This window comes from Ochotona curzoniae, unplaced genomic scaffold, assembly GCF_017591425.1.
Source record: "Ochotona curzoniae isolate NIBS_2020 unplaced genomic scaffold, NIBS_Ocur_1.0 contig_1014, whole genome shotgun sequence".
In the NCBI taxonomy this organism is placed as follows: domain Eukaryota; kingdom Metazoa; phylum Chordata; class Mammalia; order Lagomorpha; family Ochotonidae; genus Ochotona; species Ochotona curzoniae.
In genome coordinates, this window is record NW_024464920.1 from 27,603,028 (window position 1) to 27,627,533 (window position 24,506).

The 24,506-nt window shown below is 37.6% G+C and overlaps 1 protein-coding gene across 1 annotated transcript in view; it reads left to right on the top strand.

Annotated features, from left to right (window-relative positions):
- Positions 1–24,506, top strand: part of PTPRR (protein tyrosine phosphatase receptor type R) — a 184,391-nt gene that overhangs the window by 122,542 nt on the left and 37,343 nt on the right. The window contains exons 6-7 of the mRNA XM_040990059.1: positions 16,992–17,178; positions 21,383–21,467. Of these exons, the coding sequence (XP_040845993.1) occupies positions 16,992–17,178; positions 21,383–21,467 (272 nt within the window). The remainder of the gene's footprint in view (positions 1–16,991; positions 17,179–21,382; positions 21,468–24,506) is intronic.

Genomic DNA, 24,506 nt, shown 5'->3' on the forward strand with positions numbered 1-24,506 from the left:
CTTGACTTTGGACTTCTTAATTGAAATGTGAGTTTTCTTAAGTAATGAAACATCTGTTTCATGAATAAATATTCCACCTTCTTTACGATGGTGAGTGACTGACCTCACCCTATTGTAAACTCCAGATATGAACTGTGAAACAGGGGGGCAAGGAAGGGCACAGAATGCTAAGCTCTTTAACAGGTCTCTGCTGTTTGGGATTAGTCTGTAGCCACCTGCGTATTTTCTTCATAATGAGTCTTATTCCACATAAACACATGTCTGAAGCCTCTGAGAGAAAAAGTTGACACCTAGAGACCGCCCCATCATTTAACTCATAATTAAAGCTGACCCTCAAATCAAGCCAGCTTCTGCTGGGCCTTGTCTTCCAAACTCTTGGTATATGACTCCATAAGAAGAAAAATCACTAACCATCTGCAGTTTTTTGCAAATGTCTTCAGAAATCATTCATTCTGAAGAGAGTGGTGCTCAAATGCATGCCCTGATTTCCTTAGATCAAATGACCACGGGGATCATGAGAAATGAACAAGAAATGTTTTTCTCTGTACAGAAAGATGAAGAAAAGTAATACCGCAGGAAGGTAAGATTAAGATAAACCTAAAAAGGGCAGGTATGCTGGACCGGATAGGCTTTTCCTGTTCCTAAAATGTCTTGTGCTCTTACACAGGAAAAGCATTCTTATTCACCCGAGGTCTGTGAGAGTCCTAGGCCCAGGACTGAAAAGTAGCCTGGGACATGCTGGTAAGAAAGCAGGAAAGTGGGTGGGGGAGGAAGCCCTGTGCTGGGTCCACATGCTGGACAAGTTTCCCAAGCGGTAGCAGATAGCTCAGCCTACTGTGCAGCTACGCCTCCCTTCTCTGGAAAGTAAAAGGCTAGTTTGTTCTTACAGCTTACTACATTCCACACCAAAGGCTGGATGCATTTAGAATCGGGGTCTATGCAAGCCATAGTCACTGAGGAACAGGCAAGCACACTCCTGCTGCCCAGGGCCCGTTTTGCTTGTTGACTCTGCAGGTTCCAATAATCACACCAAACATTCCGTTCCTGGGTAAACAAGGGGACTTCAAAGAAATACAATGTAAAATGAAAAATTAAAATAAGCTTATTTTGGTACAAAAAAAAAAGTGGAAAGCACTTTAGTCCCCCGTTCGGTTTGTATGACAGTGTTTTTGGTCAGCAGCAATCTACTGTATCCACTCGTCTTTCCACCTGCTTTTCCACCAACTGTGGGGAGAAGAATGCCCACATAAGGTGGCTACCGATCACCATTCACAATAGCTCTGCCCTTTGAGGGGAGCTATGCAGAAAAATTAAACTATCCATGCCTGGCCAGCCATTTAACTACGTGCCAAGTTCACTGTCTCTTACACTATTTGCATTTGTGTCTTAGCCTCTTAGAATAATTTCATTTCACAAAGCTGAGAACTTTAGAAGACTTGGTGGTACAATGCATAATTAAGAGTGTTAATAGGACATTCAAGAAGTTAAGATAGCAATGGGTAAATGTCTGTAATGCATTTCTTTCAGATAGTTATGGCAAGTACATTTTGCTCAATGATTCTTATGTAAGCAAACATTTGAAATAGTAAATCTATGGCATGTTTTTCAATAGAAAGCGTGGCTATGGGAATGCCTGATTATGGCAAATGCTATCCAGTGAGGAATCAAATCTGAGCTTTAATCTGAAGCTGTTAGAAAAAATTGTTGAGGTCAAAGATAACAAGAGAGTAAAATGATTTTCTTGATCATATTTAAATATAGGTGACTATCCATATCACTGTATACAGAAGAATAGGTTAGAATAGCCTTATTTTGTTAACTTGTACCTAACATTACGTAACATTGCCATGGGCCAGCTATGGAACAAGATCTATTATAAAGATATAAATTCCTCTCCTCGGATACATTTTCGGATAGTAGAATCCATCATCCCAATTTTCCAGATGAGGTCCTTGAGGCACAAATATCTACATTAGTGCCTCTAGCCCCAGAGCCCATCAACTGAAGAACCAAGATGGGTGCCCCAGCCTGTATATCATCAGAGTTTATGCCTTTTCCTTTCTGTCTCCCTAGCACCCCACAATTCTTCTGTTTGCACCTTTTTTGTGCTCCTAACGGAGATGCATTCCATTTTACTAAGTGCAGAAATACTAGATACATTCTAAGCTTAAACAACACTGAGTGCTTCCACTGAAACACAGTGGATGACGCCAGCCTGTGCCCTGCAGGTGGCATCTGTGTGCCACTCACACACAGAGGGACACTCTGGGTCATCAGTAGGTTGGGCTTTTGTTTGCATTCCAAGGACATTCAAGCAGTTTGCTTCTTGTCCTCAAATGTCCTACTTGGATATTCGTTGCAATTTTAAGATTTAAAGCCAAGTCAAATAAGCAAGGAAAGAGCCACGTGATGATCATAAAGCTGACAAGTGGGTGCCACAGCTTCTCTGTCCTGGGCGAGGGCAGGCCCAGTGTGGGTTCAAGCAACAGAGCATTCCCCAGGACTGTGCAGCTCACACATCTGGGGATTTTTGGAAGATCATTTGGCAAGTACCAGAAGAGAACTTTATCTTCTCTTTGTTAACGATGATCAAGATTTGAATTAGACAGAAGCGACCGACCTTGGAAGCTTAAGCGTTTGCATTTTTCGTTCTGAAGGAAGAAATGACATTTTGCCCCTTGGCTTCCTCTGCTAGCAAAACAATAATGTGGTCTCATGTGGGAGATGTTTAATGTCCATGAGCATTCGTACTGAAAAGGGGTTTCTATGATAAAGCACAATTTTTGCTGTAGAAGTGATCTTCAGGAAAAGATGGTGCTGGGTGGCTTTGTCAAAATTTGCAGTAGTGTTCCCTGGGTTCCTGTAAGGCTGCGTGCCTTATCGAGGGCAGCCCAGGGGCCATTGGCAGTACATTAGAAAGCACAGCCAGGAGGGGGAAAGCTGGAATGGCCCTCATGTCAGCTGTTTTCCTCTACAGGATACTGGGTGATTCCTGTCCTAACCAGATACTGATTACTTAGAGCTTAGCCCAAGAGTCCTTGTCAAAAATGATTTCCGTAGTGTATTTTGACTTGCTGAGGCCTAAAGAACTTTTGGAATTCACTAGGTGTGGACCTGAACTCCAGGAACCAGTGCGTAGCATGAAGTTAATGAACTCTATCCGTTTGAACAGATTGTCTTAAGCATCTCGTTGGTATCGTGTTTGTATCTCGCTTGCACTTGTCCTCATCTGACACAGAGAATGGTTCGTGGGAAAGGGGTGTGCTGATCCTGCAGGCACAGGAAAGCAAACTGTGCCCAAAGCGCTGCTCTTCACATCGTTGTACGCACTATTTTAAACGTATGCAAAATGGTGTAGATATGTTTCAACCTACAAGTTTCATGTTTTTCTGTTTCTACACGGTAACTGTATTCTTACACATTCTAATTTTACTTCATCTACCATTTAAACATTTAAGATGTTAAAGACTATTGAAATGAATACATGATCAGAAACAAAGGATTAATGCAGCATTCAGCTTTTCAAAATATTCTAGTACAAATATTCAACCGAGAAATTGTGCTTGTGTGTAGAGAGGTAGCCAGGGAAGTAGGTTTTTCTTTACATTTCCTAGAAATGAAATTTCCAATTGTAAGACTTCACAGTACTTTGTTGCTTTAAAAGTGCAGTAGTTGGTAGTTCAAAACGCTACAAATAATATGTTTAAATCACAGAAACATTTTTCATTTTATGCTGATGTTTGAGAGTCTTTCAAATGTGAGGGCTATATTGGATTTCTAAGATTTTATTTTTATTTCTTAGCAAACATTCTTATTCACACCAAAATGTATAAGCACAAAGGAAAATCACTAATTATCAAGTTTTAAATTATTTATAGTGCAGTTCCTAGAAAAAGACAATTCTTTCAAAATTAGTATTATTCTTTTGCAAGCATGAAAAATCTTGATAACCGAAAGAAACAACTCATTCTTAGTCTTGAAATCACCTCATTCTCAGTTTGCCTCTGGTCTTCCTCCACATTGGGATGCTTTCTGTACATAGAAGAAATGGTGACCACAAAGAAGGAATCAAAATTGGGTCACTTATGTTCTACCAGGCTAGCACTGCCAGGCTTTCTGTATATCAGGGACAGTCCCTACACATGCTTAACGATTTTGTGCTGCATCTTTAGTGACTTTGTCAGGATGCCCCAAGTGTCCTGTGCTTATCTTTTTTATTACATCACAAAAATGTAACAGTCCAAAATCCAAATGAACATCCAGTATCTGTATCTGCTAAATCTAGTGATTCTCACCCCTTCTTACTGGGTCAAAGACTTAAACATTAAGGCTGAAGCTACAAAACTTTTAGAAGAAAAATTTAATAAGAAAATATAGCTGTAGATCTTTGTCACCTTCAATTAGTGATTTCTCAGATAGGACACTATAAAACCACACCAACCAAAGTATAAAATCTGGCTTATATCAGAATAACAACCTGTGCTTTCTGGGAAACAAAAGTGACACATATGGAGAGAGAGAGAGAGAGAGAGAGAGAGAGAGAGAGAGAGAGAGAGAGAACAGCTGAAATTCCTGACTGGAATTGGCTGCCAGAGTTAGGAAGGCTGGAAAGTGTCAGTATCTTCAGGGTGACACCACAAGGTGTGAAGTCCCAAGAGAGCAAATGGTGTAGCTGCTGTCTGAAGGACAACAGGCTTAAGACCCAGGAAAAAAACTGTTTCTGTGTGGGTCTGAAGGCAAGAAAAAGCAACTTCCCTGTCTTCAGACTTTAAGGTCACTAAAACTCTTACTCAGGGGAGATTCAGTCCTCTGATTCCACCCAGGTCTTCGATTGTATGAGGTCTACCACATTATGGAGGTCAAAAGCTTTATTCAGTATACTGATTTGACTGCTAATCTCACCCAAATGTTCTACAAAAAGCAGTAGAAGATGGCTGAAGAACTTGAACTCCTGTTGCCCATGTGGGAAACCCAGATGAAGCTCCTGGCTTTGGCCTAGACCAGCCCTGGCTCTTGTTGCCATTTGGGGCGTGAACCAGTGCGAGGAAGCTCTCCTCCAAACCCCTCTTTGTAACTCTGATTTTCAAATAAAATATGTAAATTGTTTTAAGATTTACTTATTTTTATTGGAAAGAAATACAGGGAGGAGGAGAAACAGAGAGCAAGATCTTCCATCAGATGATCCATTCCCCAAGTGAGCATTCAAGGCGAGGCCTTTAGCCACTAGGGCACCGCACTGGGACCGAAATATTTCTTCTTTACCATCCATCCCATTTGCTTCTTGGACATAATATGTATTTCCAATATATATTATATACTTGGGTATATAATGTGTATGTGTGTAAGGTATATAAGATATAAGACTCTGATTTTCTAGATTATCTTGTCATTATTCCCTTGCCAGTAGATGAGAAAATAACAGGAAATAAAATGAAGTATTGTGAATGGCATAAAATCAACAAAGCTCACTTATTTGGGAGGAAAGGTTTATTTTAACTATTGGAAACTACACTCAACAATTCATATTTACACATGTATCCTTATACTAGGTAGGCGTCCCTGATAACATGGTTGTATATTTACATTGGCAAGAATGTGCTCATGGTGATCAAATCAAGTGTTTTCTCCGCATTTATCACAGCACTTCCAGGTGATTGGCGCCTTCCTTCCTTCCACCTGAGGAGCAGTGATACTTTCAATGCAATCTATAGCCACACAGCCACACAGCAGCAGCTCCCTAATCTGAAATTCCAAGGTGAAAGGCCGGTGACTCACAGAGGGCAGAGGTCATCCTGGTTTACTCTCCCAGGCCCTAACAGGCCAATACCCACGATTGCCCTGATGGGTGGTATGCTTTCAAATCAACCCTGAACAAACACAGGAATGTATATTTTTAAAAAGCACTGCTTTTGGCTGAATATTTTAGGGAAACTCTGGAGACAATAGATTTTCATAATTTTGACTGAGAGTTCATTTTAGGTAAAGGCAGGTGCTGATTGCCATGGGTAAGTTAAGATCTATGCTTCTTATTCTAAATGAGAGCTTCTGCAGACTTTTAGATAAATATTAAATAAAATTGCTTTTTAAAGGATCTCATTGTTTCCATCGATACAAAAATTTTCTTGTTGGAAATTCAACTTTATAAATGTTTGTCTCCAGTGACTAAAAACAAATTCAAACGTTTGGTTTAAAGAAATGGGCTCCTAAAAATGAATGAATAATGTCTAAATGAGTTTTCAGACTTCTTTTTTATAAAGTTTTATTACTTTATTTGTGCATGCTCATGGCATATAGTGTGCTAAGTCAACATAGATACAAACCTTTAATTCCAGAATTTTCATCACCCAAAAATGAAACCCCATTTGTGCTAGGATTTACTCCCCAATTCCTGACTCCTCAACTCCTGACAACTTACATCTGTTCTCTGTGTTCTTAGGTTTGCCCAAAATGGATATTTCACATAAATAGAACGTTAAACTCTGGCCTTTTGTGCCTGACTTATTCTACGTACTATAGCGCTTTAAAAATTCACCCACGTTGAGACATCCATCAATAATTATTCCTTTTCATGGCATTTTGTGTCGTTTCGTAGTTAAACCACGTTTTCTTTATCCATTCATCAGCTGTCAGCCATTTTAATTGTTTCCAATTTTGGCCTACTACACATTATTCATTCATTTGTATACGAGTTTTTTAGTGAACATATGTGTCCATTTCTCTTGGGCATTTACCTGGTGATGGAATTGCTGAGTCATATAGAAACTCCAGGTTCAACTTTTTGGGGACCTATCAAATGTTTTTCCAAAGGGACTGCATCAATTTACGTTTCCATCCACAAAGTATGAGAAGTTCAAGATCTCTGCGTCTTCACCAATGCTTGATGCCTCTCATTTTATTAGAGTCATTCTAGTAAATGTGGAATGGAATCTGCTTGTCATTTTGATTTACCCAATGTTGAATATCACTTCCTATTTCTGGATTCCTAATTCCGTTCCATTGCTCTTCAAGTCTGTCCTTATTTTGAAACATTATTTTACTAGTGTAACTTTGTAGTAAATTAGAACTCACAGAATGCACACCTTCCCATTCCGTTCTTTTTCAAGATTATGTTAGTCAGTCTGAGGTCCTTGCACTTCTACGTGAATTTGAGGATCATCTAGTCAACTTCTGAAAATAACAATGACAATTACAGAAAAAAAAAAAAAGCTGGATTCTTTCAGGATATGGCTGACTCTCTAGGTCAACTGCAGAGAGGATTAGCATCTTCAGCATATCAGAACTTGCAACTTATCAGCTGATGTTTACTCCCCCATTTAGTTTTAGTTTCTTTGATAATGTTCTGTAATTCTTGCTCTTCCTACAAAGTTTATCTCTAATTATCTTATTCTTTTTGATGATTCTCTAAGCCAAACCGCTCTCTAATTTCATTTTCAGAGTGTGTAACGCTGGCAAGTAGAACTAGAATTGGCTTCCTGACTTCTCATATTGATATTAGATCATGCTAACTTGTCGAACTTGATCATTAAAGCTGTTTTATGGATGGGAAGGTAGTTCTACGTATAAAATTGTGTTACCTGCAAATAAAAATTGTCTTACTTCTTCCTTTCCTGTTTGAACTTCTTTCGTGTCACTTTCCTGCCATCACTTTGGCAGGAAATATGTGCAATACTGTGTCAACATGGAAAGAGCAGACATTTCTGTCTTGTGCCTGATCTGACATGGAAAGCTTCGAGCTCTCCACTACACAATAGAATGTTACCAAAGAGTTTCTGTATCTGTTGTAAGGATTTAATATCTGCCTTTGGGGTTTCCATGAGGAAATTCCCTTCTACCTAGAGTTTGTCGAGTGCTTGTATTCTGCAAGCCTGTTGTTTAACTGCAAGGATTCCACTTTAACTACGCGGATGATTACAATCATGTGTGCCATTTATGATCTGGAGAGTAAATTCACAGCTTTAATTTTAGTGATAATGGTCAACACCAAAGCATTTCTTTGACAACTAACTGCATAAAGAGATAATTATTCATTGTATCCTTTAGAAAACATGTTTCTGTGCATGTGTGAGTTGTATATAAATCATTGAAAATCAAAGATTTCTCATTTCAGAAAAGGTGGCGAATTCATTGAGACTTGTTCGTGTTTCTTCAGCATTATGTTGCTTTTAAATAAGTTCCAAATTTTGGAACTAAAATGAAAGCTGCCATCCTTTAGTTCTTTTGTTAAAAGAGAATCAGCCTCCTCACTGAGTGACAGTCAAAACAATACTGAATGCCAAGATGAAAAATTAATCATACCTGATGATAACGCAAAGTACTATTATTTTTTTTGGTTTTTAAAACCACACTAGATTTTTAGGATGTCGATGTTCAGAACTTCATTTATATTTAAGTAAGACTCAAATCTTGGTTGTAATATTGAGCATACCTACATAAGCATGGCTTTTTCACTCTCAGTTGTCACACTCCTACTTAGCAATATCACCTGCTTCATTATTTTTCAGAAAGCTTGAAAAAGCCAAAGGCACAGTAATGACACACAGCATTACTCTCACCAATGCATTTGCAGCCATTCATCCATACAGGGAACGAGTGTTGCTTTCTCTGTTCCCAGAACTCGAAACAGGAAAGAATAATATCTCAAAAAAAAAAAAAGTCATGTTAGAACATATCATTTCTAGCGAATCTAATGTATATTAGATGAAGGTTAAAAGAGCCCAGAGGTCAGAGCTGCTAACTTTGGGGGATTGGATCGGAAAGCCTTGGAGCTGACTAATGGGAACCGAGCTTCTGGCTGATCCTTCTGCACACAGACATGGGGAAGCATATGACAGAGAGGTACAAAGGGAATCCAACAGAAAGGATTGCATGTCATCCACAGCTATTGGTGGGTTTTATCGTCAGTTCTCAGTGGTCTGACATTGATCTGGTAAAATCTAAAAGAAAACAGTTGAACCAGGAGGTTTTAGGGCTAGGAAGATTTGCTAGAAATCCACCGCACAGGTCAGAAACAAAGAAGAGGGTCTGGGCTGAGTCAGATTCAATGAGCCCCAAAAGGCAGTCTCCATGTCTCTCCCATACCCCATGTCCAGCAGCTTCGCTAAAGCTAGTGCTTAAACTCCCTAAGAAAAAATGCTCATGGAAATGCACAAACATTTAGGTTCCAGGATGTGCATTATAGTTTTGTTTATAATGATGAAAAACTGAAATCAAACTTAGTGTCCAAAATTAAAGGTATTGCTTAAAAAAAAAAAAAAAACTACAGTACAACTATGCAAAGGACTGTAACAGACTGAAAACTATTTGAATAAACTTGAAGACATCTTAATGCATTTAGTTTGAAATTAATGAAAATGCTGAACAAAAAAATCTAAGTGTTTGTAATATGTTTAAGGCCCTGAAGGGCAAACACACACACACAAATGTTATTGGCAGTTACTCTCAAGTATGGAAATATAAGGGTATTTTTCTTTCCTTTCATCTACTCTTTTAGTTTTTCTCCAGTGAATATGCTTTATTTTTTATTCTGAAAGAAGTTGATAATAATAATGATATGAGGTAGAAATTTTGAGTGCTTAAGATATGACAAATCTTCCAAATTGAAGTAATCACTGACTGCTAATTAATGTAAACTGCTGCTAACTCTTAACTGTTAGTCAATTTCCCCAAGATTTTCTTTTTCAAACATTAATCAGTGTATGGCCATAAGCTCCCTCATGGCCTTATCCACAGAGTGAAGTAAGAGTTGCCACTATCATTATTAATTATTGTAATAATTCACTTACAGGTTTTTTGGTTTTTTTTTTTGCCACATTCCAGGGTGGAAAGTTTCACGAATTTTTTCTTCATTTCCTTTTCATACTTGAAATAGTCCAGTAAATGTTTATCATTATCCCCATTTGCAGGTTGAAAAGGGGGGCCCACGAGGTGGTGTGAAAGGCAGAACCTGCTTCATAGTCTGATTCAGGGTCAATGTTGAAGCACAATGTATCAAGTTCAATGTCTGGTTTTTTAATGATTGTTTTCTTCTTATTTTTTTTTTAAAGATTTATTTTATTTATTGGAAAGTCAGATATACGGAGAGGAGGAAAGATGGAGAGAAAGATCTTCCTTCCATTGGTTCACACCCTAAGTGGCCACAGCAGCCAGGGCTGAGCCAATCTGAAGCCAAGAGTCAGGAGCCTCTTCCAGGTCTCCCACATGGGTGCAGGGTCCCAAGGCTTTGGGCCGTCCTCAACTGCTTTCCCAGGCCACAAGCAGGGAACTGCATGGGAAGTGGGGCTGCCAGGATTAGAACCGGCACCCATACGGGATCCCGGGACGTTCAAGAAGAGGACTTTAGCCACTAGGCCACCATGCTGGGCCCTTTCTTCTTATTTTTTAAATGATAAAATAAGGTTGCAGGAAGCTTTGCTTTGTCCCATATACATATAAAAGATCAGACATCATTGTATGAACTTTTAAAACTTTCATATAATCATTTAAAAGGGAAAGTTATATTTTGCCTGGTTAAGATGGCTTTCAGACAAAGAAGTGAATGAAATGAATCATTTTCCATTCCAAAAACGTTCTCTATGTTACTGGATCTTTTTCTTTTTTTTTTAACTTTGACTGAAATTCTTTTATCAACTTCCTGGGCCCAGACCAGGCATCTTTTATATTTATTACCATTTTTCCTCCAACAGGATTTCCTTTGAGAGATTTTTATTACAAACGCTCACAAAACATATTCATTGAGTTCAGCTTGTAGAAAATCAGGATACTGAAATCACATCTCAATTTGACTTTCTTAGCTTTCTCTATACGTGTCATTTTAGTTTTAGCCTCCAGCCTTTCCAGTAATCAACAATAAGGCTTGACATGATATGTAATTTATTTGAAGGTGGAGTGTTGCAAACAGTATTTCCTATTTAAAAATCATTAACCTTGAGTTGAGAGTCACCGAGTTCGGAGCTGCAGATAACCGTGAGGGGTGATCAGTCTCCCAGGAGTAAAGGAATTTCACCTCTAAATCTCATCTTTTTCCTTTATTTTTCAAATAAGCAAGAGTTTCTTTTTGCTTTTTTAGACAATCCTTTTATCCTTTTAGAAGAAAACTTTTTCCTTCTATTTCAGAGTTTTCTTGGAAAACTCAGTATGTAGACAAATTCAGTATGCAAAACTGTATAAGAAATATCAAATTGGGAGTGGGATGACTTCATCTCATTTTTTTATCCTACCATTATCCTACACCAAGAGGAAAAATTGTTTTGATGGTCTCAGACTTCCATTTTCAGATCTGAAGAGGATGGCCATGTTAAAGTTCATACTCTCCCTGTGTATGATTAGATGGATAGATGAATAGACAGCTCTGGACAAGTTACGTGTGTTCCATACTAAAGCAGAAAAAAAAATCTTCAAAGGTCGAGTCTGTTTGCTTTCATGCTGTACTACATTCTTACAATCTTTCAGACGTGTATTTTTCCTTCTCGTTTCAAATACTCCAAGAGAAGCAGCAGCCACCGTTTCCCCGCAACACTTAATTTCATAGTGCAATAGCTGTGAAGTGCATCTTCCCGGTCAATAGGTAGAACAGTCACTTGCTTCATTTTGCTTTCCTACTGCCATTTCCATTCTTTGCTGGGCTCTAAACAAGGTGCTTGAATTACCACTGTTCTCAGAGGTAGAGTGCTCTGGAAACAGCAGCAGTTCGAGAACTGGAGTGCAGACCCCAAGCTGGGATCCGTAGCCCCATTCTACCTATTCAACAAGGTAGATATTTTAATTTTCAAAATTAAAAGTTTCTGAGTTCCTCCAAGACTCTATTACAGGCTTTTGGGTATATTTTCTTCCCGCCTCCTGATCCTTAGGAAATGTGATAAAAGCACTGAACAGTTTCAGCAGAAAGTTGTTTATATTCTGTTGCTGAAATGGATGTGTGGCCCCACTCCATAATATTTATACATGTTTTCCTTTTTACTTAATTGTAATTAGCATGCTGTTTATTGCATTCCTTTTACCTTTCCTTAAGAATTTGCCTTTTCCTTCAATTGTTTGCATTGGTATCTTTTGAACTTCCTCCCTTCTATTTCTTTTTTGGCATAAATAATAATTGGAGCTACAGCAGGAGCTTGATAAAGCTTTTTATTATGTTCCCTTTTGTCCAAAAGTAATCATAAGGCATAAAAAAAAAATAAAACCCAAATGGTTTGCCGGAGTTACACAACGAAGTAAAAGCAAAGCTTCCCTGCAGATTGTGTGTTCTGACTTTATCTCATTTTTTAAAAATGAAAGGTCTGTGCTTCACCTTACTCCTGTTGACCAGAGGTCCTTTCAGCTTCTTTCCTGATCTTCATTTGAACCTCTTTGTACTTTTTCAGTTTGTTTTCTTTCTGCAGTATCTTTCTGATTCTATCCTGGTTTCTTATCATTTTGTTGCTGGATTCAATCAAACACATTCACATTTGTTAAGTAAAATGACAGTTTTTCTCCTCCGGATGATTGGGCAGTTAGCAAAAACTTTAGTATTTCCAGATTTATAAAACATATTCCTTCTCTAGATTGTTCTATAAACTGTGTTAGAAATCCTGAAACCCCATATGAGGGAAGGAAATCTAGATGAGTCTTTTGTCACTATCCCTCAAACTGAATTACAAATAAATGTGACTGACTTTTAAAATATCCAAACTTCCATAACAAGAATCTCCGTTATGAAAGCAGCATTAGAGGGCTGCAGAGACCAGTACAATTGACTGAGTCTACACAGAACTTGTAACAGACATAGCTGAGAAATAACTGTATCATACATGGACACCACAGTAGACAATAATTAATTTATTAATCCCATACTACTAAAATCCGTTAAAAAATGTACATATGATTCTTAAAGGTAAGAAATTAAACAATAGTCATCTGAAAATGTATTCCTCCTTGTCTGTAACCAAAGAAATTAGAACAAAAAGCCACTGCCTTTGCTAGAAAGTAGTGAAATTTAAAGGTTAATTTTTAATGTTAATGTGTCTTAACTGCTTTCTCAAAACTTTCACATTTTACAAGATTTTTTTACAATAAATATGTGGTACTTTAATCATGAAAAAAACTACAATAAATGAGTGTACATTTAATCTCTTCTTTCCAAATAGAATACATAACTAACTACTATCCAAACATTTTAATATTTTTAAATTGATTCTACTTACTAGACTTCTAAATTTCACTTATCTTAACTAATGTGAATATTATTTGCTCTTTGAAAATAAAATGTAGCATAAATCAGGAATCTTTCAAGTCTTTCAAGTTAATGACATAGTACTTTGTAGTCAGGACAGAAGAGTACTCACCATGATGAGGGTTATTTTGTGGAAAATGTTCTCTGTAAGGTTGACAGACTGCAAAAGTTGAATTCCATGACCAAACTCTGAGACATTGTATGAGTGTTGAGATGAAATGATCTGAAAATGTTTAAAATTCAGGAAAAATGGATCTACCACAATAAATGGAAGTTTAGGATTAAAAGATTTTTTGGATGTGTTCTTCCTCACTGACAAATGTGTTGATTTTATTGATTGCAAAACACTGCACCCTCCTGAAAAAAATGCTTCAGCATAAACAATTTTTTATTTTGCTGTATTGAAATCCCAAATTAGGGCCTGTCCCTCAGTGAAGGAAATAGTGAGAGTTAGATAGAACTTGTTCGTTATTACCCAAACTTGGTGCTAGGATATTACTTTTATCAGGAGTTGACTTTTGTTTTCTGGCTAACTCTGGTAATAACACTCTAAGGTAGGTTCGTTTCTTTATTAAATTTACAAAACAGGAGAAATTTGAGATTCACTGAGGATTGACAGTCTGACTAGCGGAGTGCTATAAGGATGTGGAGAGGAGGGCTTATACCAGGCAAATCTGACCGCCCCAACACCTGCTCTGCTCCCAGATGCACCCAGTGGATTGACTTCATTTCTCATCACTGACTCCCAACTCCACATGGTGCACCTGCACACAAACATATGCTGCCCACTCTACTTCCGCCTTCAGCTGACAAAGCAGAACTTGGGTCGTACTCCCTAACTTGGGTTGAACTGGTATCCCACCATTGTATTCCCGAATTAATTATTCCTTCCACTGTAAAAGGGTGAAAGGTCGTAGCTCAGAATGCTGTTAGGGATCTTGAGGTTCCATATGTGAAAGTGCTTAGAACACTACTTGGCACATAACAGATATTTAACAAATATTAGTTTCCTTTCTTCCTTCCTTTGCCAGGGAGAAGTCATTCTTCCTTGCTAAGTTAGTTTACATGAAAATGCTTCTTCCATGGCTCTCAGTTTACCACAGAATCCTGAGGAAATTTACTCACTAAATCAAGCTAATCTTAGACATGGGATTGTGGAGTTTTTCAATGTCCCAGGTTTGATATGTCAGGGGAAACCAAAACAGAAGTTGATATACTCTAATATTTTGATTCCTCTCTTTTCTGTATGTGCAAGGCTTTTTATAATCTTGTTGTTTCTCTTCTACATGCTTTGCCCTCCAATTCCAAAATATGCTTTGACACAACTGAACTCTGGCTTGTACTGCTTCTGTACCATTTCTTAAAAATTATCTTGGGTTATTGTGTTGCCACACTTCTGCCAGCTTCTTTCTCTGAAACAACACTGCCTCCAAACACGTATCTGTTAAGCTTTTTCTCCATTCAATGCCTACGTCAGTGTTTCCTCCCTTATACAGCTTTCATCAGCACTCAGGATGGAAGCAGTCCCATGCTCCACTAAGCCTTTCTAGCATCAGATGTTGTTGTATCAGCAGACAGAAGACATTTCTTCCTCCAAGGCCTGGGAGTTGATGGTCAGGAATCGTGGCTTGAAATAGCATCCAACCAGCAACCATATAAGTAGGTGCTACCATCTCATTACTCAGAAATCACTGAAACCAGCCCAAGACAAATTCTCACAAGTATAGGCAAAGCTAGGAGCAATAAATAAGCCATGTTCAGAATCAGGAAAGGGTTCAAGTCCAGGAGAACTGGATTGAGAAAGCAGTTTTCATACCAAAAATGATTTAAATTCTTGATCTGAAAGTAGACCCATTCTTTGCTTCTCCTTGAACACAAGAGCCTGTGAGCCATCACCATCGCCCTCCTAACCCCCACCCTGTAACATACACAAACAAGAACAAAAGACAAACTGAGAGGAAAAAATTTCTATCAAGTAGGTGATATTATCAAGTAGGCCAGAATTTTATCGTCCAATCTCTCATCCAGTGATCCAAAGAGTTATAAACCATAATCTCAAAAAATTATTTTAAGAACATGTCAAAATGGAATAGGCTTGTCAGTGTTAGTTTTTGGTTTGGTTTGGCTTTTTTAAGATTTATTTTTTATTGGAAAGGCAAATTACAGAGAGAAGGAGAGACAGAAAGATCTTCCATCCACTAGTTCACTCCCCCAAAGGCCACAATAGCTGGAGCAAGGAGCTTCTTCAGGTTTTCCCATGTGGGTGCAGGGTCCCACTGCTTTCCCAGACCAGAAGCAGGAAGCTGGATTGGAAGTTAAACAGCCAGGACACAAACCAGCACCTATATGGGATCTCAGCATGTGCAAGGTGAGGATTTAGTCATTGAGCCATCATGGCAGGCCCATTAGTATTACTTTTTTAAAGTCAGATGTGAGGTCAAATATGAAATTAGTAGAAAAGAAATAGTGACAAAATGTACAAAGAAAATAAATAATTGTGAATGTCTTCAAATAGCACAATACTAAACATACAAATGAAAAACTTCAAGATGAAAAAAAAATTGCCCACATGTTTACTGTGAAGGTCTCACCTGATTAACTCAGGTTTCCAAATCCACTGGGGAACAAAAGTCAAGAATAACAGTGATATCTTTAATAAAATACACTGGAATAATAAGTAAGATTATGTTTTTATGTACATGTATATATACCTACAGGTATATATAACCAATCTACTACAAGAAATATTTAGGAAAAATGATGATAAGGTGCATTTCATAGAAACAGTTAAGAAATTCCAACCATCAGAAGCTCAGCCATTCTCTATTTCCATGTACTATACTAGAAGTAGAGATTTATAAGACAAATAAATATTCAAAGAATTAAATAGCCATCAAGTTAAAGCAAGAATTAATATTATAAGGCAGAGCATTTCAAAGTTTAAAATGACAATCTTGCATATCAAATTATAGACACACCAAAGCTGCAAATAGAGGCAGAATCATAGGAGTAAAGAAATGAAAGATTTTAAATGTTTTTTTTTTGGTTGCAAATATAATAATTTTCCATTATTTCAAATAAACACCTGGGAGCAGGCATTGTGAAGTAGTTTAAGCTTCCGCTTGGAATACCCAAAAGCCATGGTGGACTGAGGTTCACCTCTGCCTCCAAGCCAGTTTCCTACTAATGAACCTCAGAGGCAACAGATGCTAAACCAAGTACTTGGGTTCCTGCGGCCCATCTGGTAAACCTGAATGGAGTCCCTGGATTTTGGCTTCTGCCTGTCTCAGACCCAATTGGTATAGGCATTTAAGCAGTGATCCCATTGATGGGAGCATTTTTCTCTGTTTCTTTGGCTTAACAGCCAAATGATGATGATGATGGTAATTACATGAACATATGGTTTTTATGCTGGATTTTCAAACACACACAAATATAAATTGGTTTGAGGTATATCTGATTTCTCAATTCAAATATGTACTTTTTTCTGAAATTTTCTCTTAATCTTTTCAGTCATCATATCATCTCTGTAACAAATGTAGCCATTAATAAATCATAGTGCATATTATTATTTCAGTGTCATTTTCAGTAACAAAATTCTCAGTTGCCTATAAAGGAACTACGGGTGGTTGCCATAGTCAATCCTGGTACTGAAAGAGAAAATCTCTTTGTCCCTTTTTTCTGTAAAAATTTTCATTGAAATGTACTCAAGTATAGATGGAAAGATTTGTATGATCTACATAGTTTATGTAATGTTTCAATTTAATCACATTCTTTTCCAACATAGACGAGGGTCCAACGTGTCTCTGACATTGGATATGAGTGCCTTGGGGAATGTTGAGCCCTTTGTGGCTATCCCAAGCCCACGGGAGAAAGTAGCCCTGGAGTACCTGCAGTCAGCCAGCCGAGTTCTCACAAGGTCACAACTGAGGGAGATCGTGGCAAGTTCACACTTACTACAAAGTGAATTCATGGTAAGTCAGCTATTTATTACTTACTCTTCAGTATTTCAATATGCTGTGCACTAGAGCACATATGGAAATGTCACTCACTTATGGTCAAGCAGCTTTACTGGTTACTGTTCAAAATGCATAGCCCAGAGACAGTTACCCTACAATTAAGATGCCCACATTCCATATTAAAAATGTTAGGTTTCTGGCTATGATTCATTTTTTAAGATTAATTTTATTAGTAGTAGTAGTAAAGGCAGATATACAACGATAAGGAGAGACAGAGAGAAAGATCTTCCATCCATTGGTTCACACCCTAAGTGGCCACAATAGCCAGATCTGAGCCAATCTGAAGCCAAGAGTCAGGAGCCTCTTCCAGGTCTCCCACATTGGGTGCAGGGTCCCAAGGCTTTGGGCTGTCCTTGACTGCTTTCCCAGGCCAAAAGCAGGGAGCTGGATGCAAAGTGGAGCAATCAGAATATGAGCCAGTGCCCATATGCCATCCCAGTGGATGCAAGACGAGGATTTAGCCAGTAGGCTATTGCACTGGGCCTCTGGCTGTGATTCTAAGAGATGGTGATGATAGCTTAAATAACTGAGTCCTGCACTCGCATGGGAGACCTAGGTTGTGTTCCTGCTTCCCAGCTTCAACTTAGCTTGTCCACTGCAGTTCTTTGGAGACTTGACCAGCAGATGAGGTCTTTATTGAAATAAAAAGAAATAATTTTTTAACATAGATTGTAACTGTATTTTCTGTCTCGTTAGCTGTTCATAACTATTCAGATGATAATATTATAACCAAAGTGAGGCAAAATATGTAAAAGTTGCCATCACTGAGGTGGCAATAAAGATTTGGCCAGAGAAGGTGCCATCTCAGATGAAGGAAGAGCCTTGCCATCAATGTTTAGAGAATTAAATTGCTCCATTTAACTAAAGCATTGACATTAAAAGCTGAGCCTTAGAAATATAAAAGAAATTTAGATCTTAATATATATTTAGGATATTTAGGAGGTTGAACTTTTTAAAAAGATTTGTTCTATTTACTTGAAAGACACAATTAGAGAGATTATGAGAGAGACAGACAGAAGTTTCCATCTGCTGGTTCACTCTCTAAATGGCCACAGTGGTTGGTCTGAGTCAAACCAAAGCCAGGAGCCAAGAATTGTCTGATTCTCCCATGTGAATCAATGGCTCAAGCAATTGGTCCATCTGCTGCTGCTTTCCCAGATGCATTAGAAGGAGCTATAATGGAAGTGGAGCAGCCAACGCTCAAAGCAACACCCATAAATGATGATGGCACTGCAGATGGCAACTTTACTCACTATACCACAGTGGTGGTCCCGTAGTTTGAACTTTATGTCATGTTTTGGAAAGATTACTCTATTTGCAATGGAGTGGTCTGAAGGTTCTTCAGGATAATCTTGTAGAACTGGGACAATGGTCTACACCTGAAGTAATGGCAGTAAAAACCAAGACAATTATATAGGGAATGGGTGTAACTGCATAACATAGCCAAAAACAACGGCAAAGTCTGGGGTGATATCTGGTTTCTTGGCTAGAGTCACAGGGTGCGCCTGGTGTCCTTTAAGGAAAGAAGGCACTCAGAAGGACGATGAGGGATGCAGTGTACATGAGGGTAAGTTTGGTTCTGGCCCTATCAATGTTGTTCATAATGTGTGGCATAGTCCGATTAATTCATAAGTTTAATTGTTGCCCATATGGAATCCTGAGCTTATAGATCACTTGGCCTTTTAAGTCAGCTGTGCATCTTAAATCTTATTGCTTAAGTATAGTAATTGGATATTCTAGGATTAATTCAGATGTTTGCAACCACCACAGTGATGAAAGACTTAGAAATGGATTGCTCTACTATTGGTCCCACTAATTATTAAATTTCCCAAAACAAAATCTAAACATGGAGTTTTGCTTATTTTTTTAATTGGACTGAGAGACAAAGATCTCCCATCTGTCAGTTCTCTCCTTATGTGCCCACAGTAGTTGGGGCAGGACCAGGGTGAAATCAAGAGCCAGAAACTTATTCTGAGTCTTCCATGTGGGTAGCAGGACCTCAAATACGTCAGCCACCTAATGTTTCTTGGAATGCCAGTCCACAAGGGGCTATAACTTAGAGTGGAGCTAAGGCTCAAACCCAGGACCCTCTTTATCCTAACTGTTACAGAAAATGTCTGCCCCAAACTTAGAAGGTTTTTTTTTAACTTACACTTGCTAGTTTAATTTAAAGACATAATTTGATCTAAAGCCATAATTTGAGACATAAAGGGATGCAAAAACCTATCGGAGATCACACAGCCAGCCAGCCCAGGGCACACCCATTACTCTTTCCTAGAACTACAGATAGTTCTTTGTTTATGAAATAAACTCTTTCCATGGCCTACTTCCTTGAAAGTAAAGATGGGGTCAGCAAGGCATACACAGGAAAGAGATAAAATTCAACGATGACAGCTGTCAGAGTGTGTCAGAAAACAGGAGGTGGAAAAGAAGAAGAGGAGAAGGAGGAATAAAAATATTACCTGCTTTATGACTTGGTCCAACCAGACTGATTGATCAAGCATGAACATTACGTTTTCTATTGAGCATTCAACAATTACATTAATTTGGTAACTTAGAACTAAAAAGCTAAAACAATACAAAGAGTGGGGATAAATACAGATATCTAAAGTGTGTTAGGTAATGAATGATCTCATCAGAGTTAAATGTATATTGATGACTTTCAGAGGCTGGAAAAAGAAGGATGGGAAGGAAGGGTTGGGGAAAAGTTGAAAAAGCTGCTAAGCCATGTTTAGATGGAAATTCTATTGGTTCTATTGTTCAATGGAATGGCTATAGATATTAAAATCTTATATATGCTTCTCTTCCTAAAAAAGCACTACTAGAAAGGACTTTGAATTCTTTCACCATGAAGAAATGCTAAATATTTAAAGAAATAAGTATCTTGATACTGAGCAGATATTACATACTACATATGTGTATAATATATCACGTAGTATCCCTTAATTTAATGTGTGTCTCTTTTACATTATTTTTTAAAATAACAAATACTGGTTCTTAGTATTCATATCTAAAAATGTAAGTTTAATAAATTATGCTCACCAAAAAAAAGCTGTTTCTCACTATAAACCAAGCTTCACATTTATGATTAAGCCTGGGTTTCCTCAAATTTCCAGACAAACCAAAAGTTAGGACAATGTTGATTAATTTATAAGTAATTTCATTTCAATGAATACTGGACTGCTGGGTTTTATTTTCCACTGTAGAAAATCTAAGCAATTGGACTATTACTTTATGCTAAGGATTTAATATATACCAGTTAATTAATTCTGTAAGCATATTTTATTTACTAGTAATTTTACTAAACAATCCATTGCAGAATCTTAAGTTAGATAAAGAAAAAAATATTTGATGTATCAAGTTATGAAGTATTTGTTTGGAACCTTTTGAAAACTTTGGTTTCTTGCTTTCTTGGTTCCAATCAACTTGAATTCTTTTTAAGTCTAATACTTTTACACTGTATTATCACTGTGCTATTTGTTCCCTCTGCAATCGTTTGAAGCCTATGAAATACATTCTAAGTAAAAATATTTCTATTCTTCCGAAGTGAGATAAAAAGTGCCTAAGTGACCTTCAAACGAGAAAGAGGGAGAAACATCACATTTATAATCACAAATGGAACATTCCAGTTGTAAACGCCTCCTTGATGTCCAAAAAAAAAAAAACCCTCAAATTCTCAAAACTTCAATCACAAAAATCCCTTTATTTCTACCACTTTGGGCAAGAAGTTTTAATTATTCTGAAAGAGATACAGTTTTAAGAGAATACACCTGAAATTTTGGGCACTGAGCTTGCATACAAATCAGAAGAAATTCAAATATTTTGCTAAATGAGTCGCTTTTCAGTCATCTGTCTATATGCGTAATTACAGTAATGATGTCTAAATAATATCCTTAAGAATGTAGGGGAACTCTTTGTTTCTCTTTCATGACTCCACACAGTCATGCGCTCCAACACGGAGCGCTGTTTCTTAGAAGTGTGCTTGTCAGGTGCAGCTGACATGTTGATGAAAGGAAGGGTGTGGGTTGATCACAAGTGATAGTTTGTTATTTTACAAATGGCTTTGAAGTACAGCAGAGCTTAGAAGAGATGGCCCCCTGTGAAGATTTGCTTTGTGCCAGTATTAGATACACTAATTTGATATCATCTATTTTTATAGGAAATACCAATGAACTTTGTGGATCCAAAAGAAATTGATATCCCACGACATGGAACTAAAAATCGCTATAAGACCATCTTGCCAAGTAAGTTTCTTTGTTTTACAGCTCACATTTCACCTTTAACTCACCATTTCCAATCTGCACAGCATCCACATGTGCACTTAAACAGTAATTACAAACGTGTATCAAGACAAATAACAACAGAAATTAACTGTGGTTAGAGACTTTATCTTGTAATCCTCTCTTAAAAATGATCAGCTCACAAATCCAATACATTCCTAGTTCTAAAACATTATTGCGTCACACATTATGATCAATTGATTTTCATCAAGAAGTCAAGTGTTTCAATAAATGGTGCTGGGACAATTCTATTTCCACATACAAACAAAAGTTAAGTTGGACCCTGTCTCACACCAAAATAAAAACTAGCTCAAAATGTATCTCATGTCTGCAGAACAGAGATAAAATTGTATAACACTTAGGAGAAAATAAAATGTTAACTCTTTCTTAACCTGAATAAGTTATGGGTTTCTTGGACGTAATATCAAAAGTAGAAGCAACCAAAGAAATAGATAAATTGAACTTCATCAAAATTTTTAAATTTTGTGCTTCAAATTACATTATCAAAAAAGAACCACAGAATGAAAGAAATCTGCATTATGCATCAAGTGAAACACTCATTTGTAGAATATAAAAAGAACTCATGCACACACACACAAAAAAAAGACAAACTACTCCAATGTAAAACTGAGCAGAGAGGTTAGCACAGCAGCTAGGAGGCCTGAATCCCACCTTGGGATCTCTGGGTCTTGTTCCTGTTTTCGGTTTCTGACAGTGCAGCCCCTGAAAGGCAGCAGAGATGTAATTGTGTTTCTGCCATTCAATCGGGGGATTTGGATTGCATCTCCAATATTTCCAATTCTTTGCTCTACCTTGGCCATTGTGGACGTTTAGGGACTGAACCAGTGAATGAGCAAATACTCTTTACTGGTCACTGTCCCCTCTGAAATAAATAATACATAAATAGAAAATTACTTAAACAGACATTTCTCCATTCGACACCACTAGCAATCAGAGAAATAAAAGCACAGTATCACTTCATATCCACTGGCTAATGAAAAAAAAATGTTGATAAAGATGTAAAAGAATTAGATCCTTCATACATAGCTGGTAAGAGCTGATGAAGCTGCAGCTACTTCCACAATATGTCTGCAGTTCCTCCGAAGTTTCTGCCTACAGTTATGGTATGAGGCAAATATTCCACAGCTAAATACATGTCAAAGAGAGATGAAACACACATCCATACAACGGCTATACAAAAAATGTCCATAGGAGCATTATTTACAGTCTCCAAAAATAGTGTAAACACCACAAATATTCATTGATCTGATGAGCATGGATAAATGAAATGTAATATATCCACTTATTGATTAAATTAAAAGATGAGTGATGCTGATATATGTACCACAAAGAACCTTGAAAACATTGTGATAAGTGAAGAAGCTAGTCCCCAAATATGTCCTATGTTATCATTGCATCTATATGAAACATCCTGATAGGCACGTCTGATAACACAGAAAGTATATTAACAGGTGCTTAGTATTGGGGGCTGGGAGATCAAGAGACAAGTAAGTGCTGAGAGGTTTTAGGTTTATTCGAAGGATAGTGAACATGTTTTAAAATGGATTGTAATATTGTTGACAACTCTATGCAAAGGAAAAAAAAAACTCCAGGAACGAACATCAAATGAATGAATTATATAACATGTGAACTTTTTCTCAATAAAAGCTGTTACTGGATTCAGTGTTACAGCCTAGTGGCTAAAGTCCTCACTTTGCATGAGCCAGGATCCCATATAGGCACCGGTTCATGGCCCAGCTGCTCCACTTCCCATCCATCTCCCTGCTTCTGGTCTGGGAAAGCAGCCAAGAACAGCCCAAAGCTTTGGGACCCTACACTGGTGTGGGAGACCCAGAAGAGGCTCCTGGCTCCTGGCTTTGGATTGGCTCAGCTCTGGTTGTTGTGGTCTGTTGGGGAGTAAACCAGTGGGCGGAAGATCTTTCTCTCTGTCTCTCCCTCTGTCTGTACATCTGCCTTTTCAAATAATAATAATGATGATGATAATTTAGTGACATTGAGATGGTATTAATTCACTCACACATCGATAATTCACTCACGAATTCTCCATGTGTGTAGGACTATCAATACACTAAAATTAAAATATTAAATAATTTTAACTAACAGTGTCTTGGAGTTGCTCTTTCTGGTATAATTGAAAGCTCATTGTTAAAGTTACTCTACTATAATGCATTTTCATTTGTCTTCCGATAGAGTTTCTGTTGAGAGTTATCTGGCTAAAAGGGAGGGACATACTCTGTGTTAGAATTCTCTCAAAGTTTTTATCTAAAATATAAATAAAGTGTAAGTAATCAGAACATATGCAGTTGTTTCTATTATTATATATACCCAAGCCAAACCTAATTTCAGAAGGATTTAGGAATTGTTAAGAGTATGTGAAGTTCCCAATTTCCTGGCCAGATGATATCAGACAACGGTTTTTAGTCCAGTGTCAGCATTTCCATTCCCAGAACTGGGTGGACCACTGGAACCAGGGCACCTGTGCTGACAACTGAGGCTGGGAATGATGGATTCTCTATTGAAAATAACTGTAGTCTAAAAACCCCACCCACATGTATTGCACAAAATACAGTTCAAGAGTTGTTCCACGGACAAATCATTCCACTCTCAAAAGTTATCAGAGAAGACTAGGATAAATAGGAAAATCTGTTCTTTATGGTTTATTTTAGACTGTGGAATAAGATAATCTTGAAACACTACATAAAGTGATGATTAGCAAATGAATAAATTTTTAAATATTTTGATTTTTTATTATTTTAACTTACAGTGAACTCTTCCTAGATTTAAAGCTTGCCAACTTGTACATACCAAGTAATAGCAACAGGGAGGCTAAATACATACAATGCCTCTTTTCTATTTTTTTTTTTATTGCAAATCAGATATAGAGAGAGGAGGAGAGACAGAGAAGAAGATCTTACATCCAATGATTCACTTCTCAAGTGACTGCAACAGCCAGTGCTGCGCTGATCCTAAACCGGGAACCAG